Below are 13615 nucleotides of genomic sequence, written 5' to 3'. Positions count from 1 at the left end.
CTCACGTACGACATATTTATATTAGTCCCATTCACGAACACTCACGGGAGTTGCTTTGGATTTTATTCACGACTCACGAGAATTTCGTGTCACGCGCACACCTCTAGTGCACACATTGTCCAAATTAATTGTTGTACTCACTGTATTCTTCCAATAGGCATTTTATCCAATTCTCGACTCATTTCCAATTTAGCTTGAGTTCTTATTTGATTGAATTGCTGGATATTGTTTTGCATAAAATCGGTTGCTGTATCTGTGCGGTTACGCTCTATTTGTCGTCTAACACCAGCCCACGGTCGTCGTTGTTCATTGTAGGAAGCGTACTGAAATATTAATGGAAGATAGTGTTAAGTAGATAGTGGTAAATTTGTTGTACCCTCCACCATAGGATGGGGGTATATTAACTTTGTCATTCCGTTTGTAACACATCGAAATATTGCTCTAAGACCCCATAAAGTATATATATTACGGGTCGTGGTGAAATTCTGAGTCGATCTGAGCATGTCCGTCCGTCTGTTGAAATCACGCTAACTTCCGAACGAAACAAGCTATCGACTTGAAACTTGGCAGAAGTAGTTGTTATTGATGTAGGTCAGATGGTATTGCAAATGGGCCATATCGGTCTCTTTTTACGTATAGCCCCCATACAAACGGACCCCCAAATTTGGCTTGCGATTGCTCTAAGAGAAGCAAATTTCATCCGATCCGGCTGAAATTTGGTACATGGTGTTAGTATATGGTCTCTAACAACCATGCAAAAATTGGTCTATATCGGTCCATAATTACATATAGCCCACATATAAACCGATCCCCAGATTTGGCTTGCGGAGCCTCTAAGAGAAGCAAATTTCATCCGATCCGGCTGAAATTTGGTACATGATATTGGTATATGTTCTCTAATGACCATGCAAAAATTGGTCCACATCGGTCCATAATTATATATAGCCCCCATATAAACCGATCCCTCGATTTGGCTTGCGGAGCCTCTAAGAAACGAAAATTTCATCCGATCCGGCTGAAATTTGGTACATGGTGTTGGTATATGTTCTCTAATGACCATCCAAAAATTGGTCCATATCGGTCCATAATTATATATAGCCCCCATATAAATCGATTCCCAGATTTGTCCTCCGGAGCCTCTTGGAGGAGCAAAATTCATCCGATCCGGTTGAAATTTGGAACATGGTGTTAGAATGTGATCTCTAACAAACACGCAAGAATTGGTCCATATCGGTCCATAATTATATATAGCCCCCATATAAACCGTTCCCCAGATTTGATCTCCGGAGCCTCTTGGAGGAGCAAAATTCATCCGATCCGGTTGAAATTTGCAACGTGGTGTTAGTATAGGGCCGCTAATATCCATGCCAAAATTTGTGCATATCGGTCTATAATTATATATAGCCGATCCCCAATCACACAAAATTTGGTCCATATCACTCGAGCCAAAAATAATCTACAAAAATTTTATTTTTATGGAAAACATTGTCAAAATGTTATTTCTATAGAAAATTTTGTCAAAATTTTATTTCTATAGAAAATTTTGTCAACATTTTATTTCTATAGAAAATTTTGTCAAAATTTTATTTCTATAGACAATTTTTTAAAAATTTTATTTCTATAGAAAACTTTTTCCAAATTTTATTTCTATAGAAATTTTTTTCCAAATTTTACTTCTATAGAAACTTTAAACTTAATTATATACGTATTTAATCGGCCTTTTTTAGTTTAATATATACTCCGTATGGACTACCTTGTAATTTAGAAGACGGTGTTAGGAAGTTTTAAGATACCTTGCCATCGGCAAGTGTTACCGCAACCCAAGTAATTCGATTATGGATGACAGTCTTCAGTAGAAGTTTCTACGCAATCCATGGTGGAGGGTACATAAGCTTCGGCCTGTACCACAGTAGTATAATAAGTTTGTGCATTTGTATGTAACGCCAAGAAGGAAAAGTCTGAGACCCATCGTTTAGTATACCGATCGTCTTAGAATTAAATTCTGAGTCGATTTAGCGATGTCCGTCTGTCTGGCTGTCTGTCTGTCTGTCTGTCTGTCTGTTCATGTATTTTTGTGCGCAAAGTACAGGTCGCAGTTTAAGTCCGATCGTCCTCAAATTTGGCATAGTATAGGGCCGTTAGTATAGAGCCGCTAATATCCATGCCAAAATTGGTCCATATCGGTCTATAGTTATATATAGCCGATCCCCAATCACACAAAAATTTGGTCCATATCACTCGAGCCAAAAATAATCTACCAAAATTTTATTTTTATGGAAAACATTGTCAAAATGTTATTTCTATAGAAAATTTTGTCAAAATTTTATTTCTATAGAAAATTTTGTCAAAATTTTATTTCTATAGAAAATTTTGCCAAAATTTTATTTCTATAGAAAATTTTGTCAAAATTTTATTTCTATAGAAAATTTTGTAAAAATTTTATTTTTATAGAAAATTTTGTCAAAATTTTATTTCTATAGAAAATTTTGTCAAAATTTTATTTCTATAGAAAATTTTGTCAAAATTTTATTTCTATAGAAAATTTTGCCAAAATTTTATTTCTATAGAAAATTTTTTTCCAAATTTTACTTCTATAGAAAATGTTGTCAAAATTTTATTTCTATAGAAACTTTAGACTTTTATATACGTATTTAATCGGCCTTTTTTAGTTTAATATATACTACGTATGGACTACCTTGTAATTTAGAAGACTGTGTTAGGAAGTTTTAAGATACCTTGCCATCGGCAAGTGTTACCGCAACCCAAGTAATTCGATTATGGATGACAGTCTTCAGTAGAAGTTTCTACGCAATCCATGGTGGAGGGTACATAAGCTTCGGCCTGGCCGAACTTACGGCCGTATATACTTGTTTTTTTTTCTTCTAATTTTTATAAATATGGCCCTTTAAATATACCCCACTGGATATTCCACAAAATATACCATAATTTGACCATCTTTATATGAAAATAATATTTCGCTGCTTTAAGTGACATATTGCTACCATACATACGAGTATGTCTTTGGTCCGGCTCCTGGCAAGTTCATATGCCGGCGAGTGATTTGAGGACCTTCTTCGGCTAATGACTTACAAGGACAATTGAACAATTTTAGCGGCTAAACACCTTAATTTCACTGGTTTCATTGCTTTGGTATTCTAACCGCAAGTTCCGTTTGTGTTTACTGATCTTAAGATTAGCAGAGTAATATAACCAATCCCGTAAAGTAATATCCTATTCCTGAGGTATGTCACAAACACGATCTCTGAACCGGCGCTGTCTTCTCTGGAAAGTTTGACATGACATGAAGATATGATCCACTTATAAAAAGTAAGAGGCAGCTGCGTTCATGTTTCGCAATTCCTCTCAGAAGCTTACGCATTAGAGAAGGATTTAGCTCACGGAAATGTCCTTTTATGCCATTCCAATTAGCTTTCTTCCCACAAGGTTACCTTAGGTGAGGTGAGTCGATATTTCAGACTCATTTAGATTATTCAGCCCATTGGGATACCACATTGGTGGCCTTCTATCTTATCACTAAGTGTTGCCCGATTCCATATCTATCTCAATTACAAGGGACCTCCTTTTTATAGCCGAGTTCGAACGGCATTCCACATTGCGGTGAAACCACTTAGAGAAGCTTTGAAACACTCAAAAAAGTCACCAGCATTACTGAAAGGGGATAATCTACCGCTGAAAAACTTGTTGGTAGTTTGTCGAAACTGGAATTGAACCCATTGTCCGTTGTAAGGCGGTCGTGCTAACAATTTCACCTGGCTTCACACAAATAAATTTCCGTGTGCAGTTCAAAAACAGAGATTTCGGCTCAAAAACGTATCCTTAAGTATGCAATTCAAACCTTGATACATTGATCTTCAATTCATACACTGAGACCTCGGTGGGCAGTTAATAAAAATGAGAGATCGTTGTACAATTGAATTAATGAGTCTTCGGACGTATTTCAATTACTAAAGTTTAGGTCGGCAGTTCAAACACTAACCCCCATTTTCATGAAGCTCCGTTAGTTCTACGTTAGCTAACGAACTTTTAAACCGTGATATCTACATATCTGTCATCTTGCGTATACCATATATTCCATATGCCTGCTACAAACTTAACTGCTGAAAATTTTTCAGTTAAAGTTAATAGGAGAAAAGATATTTCCATTTTTCTTTCTGTTAACTGCCAGTTAAAGGATAACGGATCTACATGAAAATGGCCGTAACTCTTATAAGAGTTGGGTTTGTGGTTCAACTATGAAAATAATTCAACTGAAACTGTGGCAATTATCATACGGAAGTTGAAGTTTCTATCATCCTCGAAGCTACTACTGGCCAACTTCCGTAGTTCAGTCAAACTTTCTTCCATCGAGAACGTTCCGCAACATAACGAAGCCGCCTTCGAAACTTCTGATCATCTGCAAACGGATGAACCCACAAGTTACCAAACACTTATAGAAAGACATTTTCCAGTTTCCGATATAATTTAAGGTCCCGGATGAATTTGAGTTTGGTTCCAGAAAACTGAACCAACTCATAAGTTCTTCTATATCCCGACAAGAATCAGTGACATAGGGAGAATGTTCCCCGCGATGCTCTTTTTCCTAATTTAATGAAAGTTCTCCTAGAATAAATCCCAATCCAGCAAAATCTGGGTAAGTTGCTAAGTTAAAAAGCTGTTTACCAAAAGGAGTTGTGTCATACCCTCTGCAATACCTCGTACGTTCGATTTTCATGGATACTACCACAGATCAAATACATTTTAGTTTATTTCTCAAGCTCAATAGTACTCAGAACAAACCAAATAATCTTGGAGGTAACTTTTTTTAAAAATTGGTAAGAAAATACCTTTAAATGGAAATCTTTTCTAATTTAGCAAGGACGTATCCTATAAGCATTACCATGAGCTAAATGATAAGCGGGGACAAAATACGAGAAAATAATGTAGTTTGTAACAAATAATCAACAAAAGTAGTTGCTACGTACCCATTACAATATAATGCATGATAACCTAACCGATCCAGTGATGGTAAGTCATTATTTCAAAGAATACGGTATTGCTCAACTACTTATCCAGTCTTTGCTGGTATTACCTACTTATCAGTCACACTTACAAGTTAACCCTTGCTATTGATGAGTATATAAAAGTAAACAAAATTTCCATTTGAGAGTAGAGGGGTGCACGTGAGTAATATTTTACTTACGCTCACACACACTCACAACGGAAAAATCAGACTCACTCACGATATTGTTTGGTAAGACTCACGCACACTCACGAAAAGAAATGTTGTACTCACGTACGAAAATGTCTTGACTTACGAAAAATACCGTGACTCACGAAAAATATCGTGTCTCACGAATAATTCTGAAAATTTGTCTGAAAACATGAACATGGTTAAAATCGCGAGCGTTAATTAACTTTTAAAATTTCAGGTGTCACTAATACCTCATACACATTATACTTCCAAAATCCACTTTACCCAAATTTCAAATGTCATTTGCCTTATTAAAAAGGGATATCAAATACACTTGTAGTAGATTTCGAGCGTAATGTGAATGCGCTCTAAAATTGTAAATGATTCAACTCGTAAGTTTTATGTCCGTAGGCGGGATTATTTTCGTGAGCGTATTTTTCCGAAATTCGTTACTTACGCACACTCACGCACGATATTTGGTTTTTTAATCATGCTCACGCACACTCGTTACCATCAGCAATTTCGTGTCACGTGCACACCTCTATTTGAGAATAAGTGTTTACAATTGTTGAACTAAGTTCATTTCAAGATTCTTTGTTAATAAGAGTACACTGAAAAAGCATGCCATGTTCCAAAGATTTTGTCATTACTTTAAAAATTTTGGTATTGATTCCAAGTCAAAGAAGCGGAGAATACAAAAAGGATACTTTTAAGACACAATTCCCTTTTAAATTTGGGTTTTGTGTACTTGCTTCGCTTTTTCAGCTTTTTTTCTTCATATGCTATCAAAGTCCTTTAACAAGTATAAACGGCCGTAAGTTCGGCCAGACCGAATCTTATGTACCCTCCACCATGGATTGCGGAGAAACTTCTACGAAAGACTGTCATCCACAATCGAATTACTTGGGTTGTGGTATCTTAAATCGTTTTCTAAATTGTGAGTTAGTCCATACGTTGTACACGGATGAAAAAGACTGTTTTTCATATGTTTGGCTATAAACATTATATGTTTGGAACAAAAATTTTTAAACACAATATTTTCGAGTGCAAGCATATAATGTTCATAAACTAGCATAACATGTTTGGGACATATATGTTAATATGTTGGAACATATTATATTTGGGACATAAAATGTTTGTAAATACAATATGCTTGGATGCAAACATATATTAATTTAGAAATAGCCTATAAACATATATGTGTTTAGTAGCTTGGAGCGCTATTTAACAGGGAGCGATATTGAATTAAGTTGGTGGTTGTTGCATGTTATATCAAAATTAAGATTTTATTTTTCCTTGGGCAATTGATCAGCTACTTCTTTGATCCTTACAAACTGTGTGGTCCGCTGTTCGAATCCCCGTCCGGCAAAAGGTAAAATTAAAAAAAAAAAATCATACAATTGGATAATTTCTTCTACAATGTTTGTATTACAGAAAAAGGTGCTAAGAACTAAAAAATCTCGTGGAAGTGAGAAAGATGTGGGGGAATATACAATTGGGCAGAAACAAAATTTTGAGCATTCAGGTCGAAAACCTATGTTGTTAGCACCTATATTACCTGTTTATTTTCATAATTCATTATGATTGTAAATATATAAATAAATAAATAAAATTTTGAGCACAATATTGTTTGGGAGAATTTTTTTTAAGCATATAATATTTTTGGGTGCAAAATGCTTCCAAACATATTATATGTTCACATAATAACATATTGTTTTTTGGAAGACAACATTATTGAATTTGTATGCAAAAATACAAAATGTTTGGAACTTAGACTACCCAAACATATATTGTTTAGACCAATATGCTTTCAAACATATTATATATTGGAAGAGATCAAACATATAAATATTTGGGCAATACCCAAAAATGTATATGCTTGAAGCAAAATATGTTTGGGAGTATATGTTACAGAAGCGATTTTTTGTGAGCGTGTATATATTAGACAAAAAGGTATGTAAGTCTACAAATAATTACGAATCGATATGGACTTTTGCACGGTACGTAGGGAGCCAGAATTGAAATATGGGGGTCGCTTATATGGGGGCTATATACAATTATTGATATTGACCAATTTTTGTGTGATTGGGGATCGATTTATCTGAGGGCTATATATAACTATAGACCGATATGGACCTAGTTAGGCATGGTTGTTAACGGCCATATACTAGCACAATGTACCAAATTTCAACTGACTCGGATGAAATTTGCTCCTCCAAGAGGCTCCAAAACCAAATCTCGGGATCAGTTTATATGGGGGCTATATATGATTATGGACCGATATGGACCACTTTTGGCATGGTTGTTAAATATCACTACCACCACGTACAAAATTTCAACCAGATCGGATGAATTTTGCTTCTCCAAAAGGCACCGGAGGTCAAATCTGGGGATTGGTTTATATGGGTGCTATATATAATTATGGACTGATATAAACCAATTCCTGCATGGTTGTGGGATACCATATACTAACATCACGTACCAAATTTCAACCGAATCGGATGAATTTTGCTCTTCCAAGGGGCTCCGGAGGTCAAATCTGGGGATCGGTTTATATGGAGGCTATATATAATTATGGACCGATTTCGACCAATTTTTGCATGGCCATTAGAGACCATATCAAATTTCAGCCGGATCGGATGAACTTTGCTTCTCTTAGAGGCTCCGCAAGCCAAGTCGGGGGATCGGTTTATATGGGGGCTATATATAATTATTGGCCGATGTGGACCAATTTTTGCATAGTTGTTAGAGACCATATACTAGCACCATGTACCAAATTTCAGCCGGATCGGATGAAACTTTCTTCTCTCAGAGGCTCCGCAAGCCAAATCTGGGGATCGGTTTATATGGGGGCTATATATAATTATGGACCGATGTGGACCAATTTTTGCATAGTTGTTAGAGACCATATACTAACACCATGTACCAAATTTCAGCCGGATCGGATGAAATTTGCTTCTCTTAGAGGCTCCGAAAGCACAATCGGGGGTTTATATGGGGGCTATATATAATTATGGACCGATGCGGACCAATTTTTGCATGGTAGTTAGAGACCATATACCAACACCATGTACCAAATTTCAGCCGGATCGGATGAAATTTGCTTCTCTTAGAGGGTCTGCAATTCAAATTTGGGGGTCCGTTTATATGGGGGCTATACGTAAAAGTGGACCGATATGGCCCATTTGCAATACCATTCGACCTACGTCAATAGCAACTACTTGTGCCAAGTTTCAAGTCAATAGCTTGTTTCGTTCGGAAGTTAGCGTGATTTCAACAGACGGACGGACGGACATGCTCAGATCGACTCAGAATTTCACCACGACCCAGAATATATGTATATACTTATGGGGTCTTAGAGCAATATTTCGATGTGTTACAAACGGAATGACAAAGCTAATATACCCCCATCCTATGGTGAAGGGTATAAAAACGAGTTAACGACAACTTTATTTTCCAAATTAAGACTCGACTTCCAGTAGAAATTATGCTATATTTCAAGTAAAAAACGTCTTTAAAATAAATTGTTGAAAAACATGTCCTATATTTGAACGAAAAGACAACAAATTTAAAGAATGTTTCTGAATTATTAAAGTCAAGATCACCTTAGTCCAAACATTTTTTCCTCCATGTGATGATACCCATTTTTATGTGAAATCACTTAACTATAAGGACAATATGACTTCATTCAAAAGTGTATCGACTTTTGGACAAGGAAAAAAACTTTATATTAGAGAAATACGTCTTCTATGCTAAGCAAAATTTGCATTCGTATTTTAAAGACATGAAATCTTTGACCTCACGACAATTTTTCAGTGTAGAAAAAGGTTAGATTATTTTCATATAGTTGCGGAATGAAACCGGTTTGGTTTTGTCAGAATTCCCATATGATAGATAAAAGATATCTACTTACCCTTGGTGGTTTTATGAGAAAAGTCCTGATATTATTCTCCTTCAATACTGGATCGACTCGACCTTGTGCGGTTCCCTCTTCATACATATACTCACCCTCAAGCTCTCTCAAAGTCTGCTCGCTAACATGTACCCTACCCGCCATGCCAGTTTGTTCTAAACGATTTGCAATATCCACATCTTTGGACCATATATCATATTGAAGTTTACAAGCTCCCAACACACCCGATAGTATACGTCCAGTGTGGACACCTATACGCATGTCGATATTTAATTTTCGTCTTGTTCTAAAAGAAATTTCGATAGAATTTAAAAAATATTTATAATTCACGAAAAATATCTTGGCTTGAATAATACCTTACATCGCGTATATCCTTAATCATACGCAAACCAAGATCAACACAACATTTGGCGTGATACTCGTTGGGAATGGAGACACCGGCAACGCAATAATAGCAATCACCCAAAAATTTAATGCGTAATACGTTGTATTCCTTGTGTGATGAGATAATTCGTAGGTAAATAAATTTTACAAAATATATTTCAAATATAGCGGGTATTCATATGTACCTCCGAAGCCGTATCGAATTTTACAAATAGGTCATGTAGGGTTTCCACCAAAGTTTTCACATCCAGAGTCGTTGTCAAGTGAGTATAATTAACAACATCAGCATAGAGTATACTGACATTTTCATGGGGTTCAATAAATAATTTTCTGAAAAAGTAATAGAATTGCAATTGTAAGCAAAAAGTAAGGTGATTTTGTTTGTATGAAATTAATTAATTATTTATTCGTCTAAGTCAATAATGCTCTGTGTTACAAGTATTGGGGATATTTTGGACATTAAAACTAAGCACAGCGACGGTGTTCATCACGGATTTGGACAATCCCAGCAAAAAATCTCATTACCCGGTAATCTTGTAGGTACGCCTATTTAAAAATTTTTTTTTTTATTATTAGTTAACTTAGAATTACAAATTTAAAGCTAACATGAAGAGAGCTATAGCTACAAAGGCCTTAAGCTCATAACTACAATAACAGTGTTAGATCTTAACTTTAATAGCGTTAAATGTACATATATTTATTTTTTTTTGTTCTTACTCTATTTAAATTGCTAAATAGATATTACAATTTGATTTAAATATATCTATACAAATTTGTATTTTTAAGGAAATTAATAATGTTCCGTTTATTATCGTTAGATGGGTTAGAAAGGAACAATATTGGATCTTTTCCATCAAAAAATGTATTCCTGGCTGCTCTAGTGTCATTACATTGATAGAATATGTGTTGAAGGCTCATGATATCGACGTGTGGGCAATTGCATGAAGGTAGATCAGTGATTTTCAATAGATGACCATGTGTGATTAATGTATGACCAAGTCTCAATCTTATTATTTTTATGAGATCTTTTCTATTAAATTCATTGAGATGTGGACTTGCATAATTATTTATTGTTAGTTTGCTGGGATTTACGTTTCTATACACGGTTGAAAAAGACTGTTTTTCATATGTTTGGCTATAAACATTATATGTTTGGAACACAAATTTGTAAACACAATATTTTTGAGTGCAAGCATATAATGTTCATAAACTAGCATAACATGTTTGGGACATATATGTTAATATGTTAGAACATATTATGTTTGGGACATAAAATGTTTGTAAATATAATATGCTTGAATGCAAACATATATTAATTTAGAAATAGCCTATAAACATATATGTGTTTAGTAGCTTGGAACGCTATTTAACAGGGAGCGATATTGAATTAAGTTGGTGGTTGTTGCTTGTTATTACAAAATTAACATTTTATTTTTCCTTGGGCAATTGATCAGCTACTTCTTTGATCCTTACAAACTGTGTGGTCCGCTGTTCGAATCCCCGTCCGGCAAAAGGTAAAATTAAAATAAAATAAAAATCATAAAATTGAATAATTTCTTCTACAATGTTTGTATTACAGAAAAAGGTGCTAAGAACTAAAAAATCTCGTGGAAGTGAGAAAGATGTGGGGGAATATACAATTAGGCAGAAACAAAATTTTGAGCATTCAGGTCGAAAACCTATGTTGTTAGCACCTACATTACCTGTTTATTTTCGTAATTCATTATGATTGTAAATATATAAATAAATAAATAAAATTTTGAGCACAATATTGTTTCGGAGAATTTGTTTTAAGCATATAATATTTTTGGGTGCAAAATGCTTCCAAACATATTATATGGTCACATAATAACATATTGTTTTTTGGAAGACAACATTATTGAAGCAAAATATGTTTGGGAGTATATGTTACAGAAGCGATTTTTTGTGAGGGTGTACCAGCTACTTGATTTCTCCAGTGCATTGTCATTGTTTATATGCGATTTTGTGATATATTTCAGTATATCTCTTGTGTTATAGTTCGCAGAGGTTACTAATGGAGATTTGAGGGCATTTTTCGCAGTCATGTCTGCAAATTCATTTCCGCTTATATTACAGTGACCTGGGGTCCATATAACGACAATATTTGGGTGTCTATGGATCAACACATTTCTGATATAAGAGCTATAATCTCTGTTGGAGATTTTGGCTATCATTTTAATTGTAGAGAGTGAATCGGAACAAATAGCGTATTTACCCCTTTTATTAGATACAAATTTGATAGCCTCAAAGACTGCTGTAATTTCGCCTGTAAAAATGGAACTATAAGGTGGAAGAATAGAAGTTTTTATGATGCTATGGCCTTGTACAATGCTATAGGACACGTTGTCTGAAGATTTGTAATTAATAACCACTTATTAATTGGCATCGCTTCGGATTACATTTAAAGGGTGATACGGTCAAAATTTGGTCAAGGGAAAACGCGTGTAAATCGGTGAAATCGTTTATTTAAAAAATCAAATTAAATTTCTTTTTCAAGTTCAATTAGTATAAAATTCAGGAAAAATATTCAGTTAGGCTTTCGCTTTTCCAAATCCGAATGGCTTGCCAAACCAGATATTTCTTTGCGAACTTTGACAGTTTTATGTGCTTGCAAATATCTGCTACCTTTCCCCTTCCTTTTGCCGTATAAAACTCCTGTCCCGGAAGCTGCTCGTAGTCGGCTTTGACGTAGGTTTCGTCGTCCATTACCACGCAGTCAAACTTCGTCAGCATCGTCGTGTACAGCCTCCGGGATCGCGTTTTGGCCGTCGTATTTTGTTTATCATCGCGATTTGGACTCACTACCTTTTTGTAAGTCGATAGTCCGGCTCGTTTTTTGGCTCGATGCACGGTTGTAGACGATACACCCAGCTTATTTGCGGCATCTCGGAGAGAGAGGTTAGGGTTTCGCTTGAAACTACCGGCAACTTTCTTTGTCGTCTCAGCGGCGTCCGGTTTTCGATTTCCCCCCGATCCAGACTTCCTGGCTGTCGACAAACGTTCCCTAAACACTTTAATTACATTTGTAACGGTTGATTTGGCAACTTTTAGCGATTTTGCCAGCTTTGCGTGCGAGTAGCTCGGATTTTCGCGATGCGCGAGCAAAATTTTGATACGCTGCTCTTCTTGCTTGGACGGCATTTTGACAACTGAAGAGTGAATTCCAAAATCAAAATAGGAGCAACATTCTACACACACACACACCTTCAAAATGAGGGGTGTTCAGGTTTTTTAAATGCAAAATTGAAAGAAATACGTCAAGTTTATATTGACCAAATTTTGACCGTATCACCCTTTACATACGCATGTCCTAGGAGGAAATTACTTCTCCCCAGGCATACTTTTGGCCATGAAATAAGTAGTGGTAGAAACTTGTACGAATGACTGTCATCCACAATCGAATTACTTGGGTTGTGTTATCTTAAAACTTCTTAACATCGTTTTCTAAATTGTGAGTTAGTCCATACGTGGTATATATTAGACAAAAAAGGTATGTATAGATAAGTCTACAAATAATTACGAATCGATATGGACTTTTGCACGGTAAGTAGAGAGCCAGAATTGAAATATGGGGTTCGCTTATATTATATAGCCCCCATATAAGCGACCCCCATATTTCAATTCTGGCTCTCTACGTACCGTGCAAAAGTCCATATCGATTCGTAATTATTTGTAGACTTATCTATACATACCTTTTTTGGTCCATATCAATTATGAACTTGATATGGACCAATTTTTGTGTGATTGGGGATCGATTTATCTGAGGGGTATATATAACTATAGACCGATATGGACCTAGATAGGCATGGTTGTTAACGGCCATATACTAACACCATGTACCAAATTTCAGCCGGATCGGATGAAATTTGCTCCTTCAAGAGGCTCCAAAACCAAATCTCGGGATCGGTTTATAAGGGGGTTATATACGATTATGGACTGATATGGACCACTTTTGGCGTGGCTGTTAAATATCACATACTACCACCACGTACCAAATTTCAACCAGATCGAATGAATTTTGCTTCTCCAAAAGGCACCAGAGGTCAAATCTGGGGATCGGTTTATATGGGGGCTATATATAATTATGGACTGATATGAACCAATTC

At 35.7% G+C, this 13615-nt stretch overlaps 1 protein-coding gene across 5 annotated transcripts in view; it reads right to left on the bottom strand.

Moving 5' to 3' along the window:
* Positions 1-13615, bottom strand: part of ACXD (Adenylyl cyclase X D) — a 78224-nt gene that overhangs the window by 19130 nt on the left and 45479 nt on the right. For all 5 annotated transcript variants that reach the window (XM_075304051.1, XM_075304052.1, XM_075304055.1 and 2 more), the window contains 4 exons: positions 9674-9818; positions 9461-9597; positions 9105-9390; positions 142-323 (listed from right to left, as the gene is read on the bottom strand). In XM_075304051.1, the coding sequence (XP_075160166.1) occupies positions 142-323; positions 9105-9390; positions 9461-9597; positions 9674-9818 (750 nt within the window). The remainder of the gene's footprint in view (positions 1-141; positions 324-9104; positions 9391-9460; positions 9598-9673; positions 9819-13615) is intronic.

The sequence above is a fragment of the Haematobia irritans genome, chromosome 4 (genome assembly GCF_050003625.1).
Source record: "Haematobia irritans isolate KBUSLIRL chromosome 4, ASM5000362v1, whole genome shotgun sequence".
Classification (NCBI taxonomy): Eukaryota; Metazoa; Arthropoda; class Insecta; order Diptera; family Muscidae; genus Haematobia; species Haematobia irritans.
Note: the sequence above shows the minus strand (reverse complement) of the source record. Positions and strands in the feature narration are given on the sequence as shown.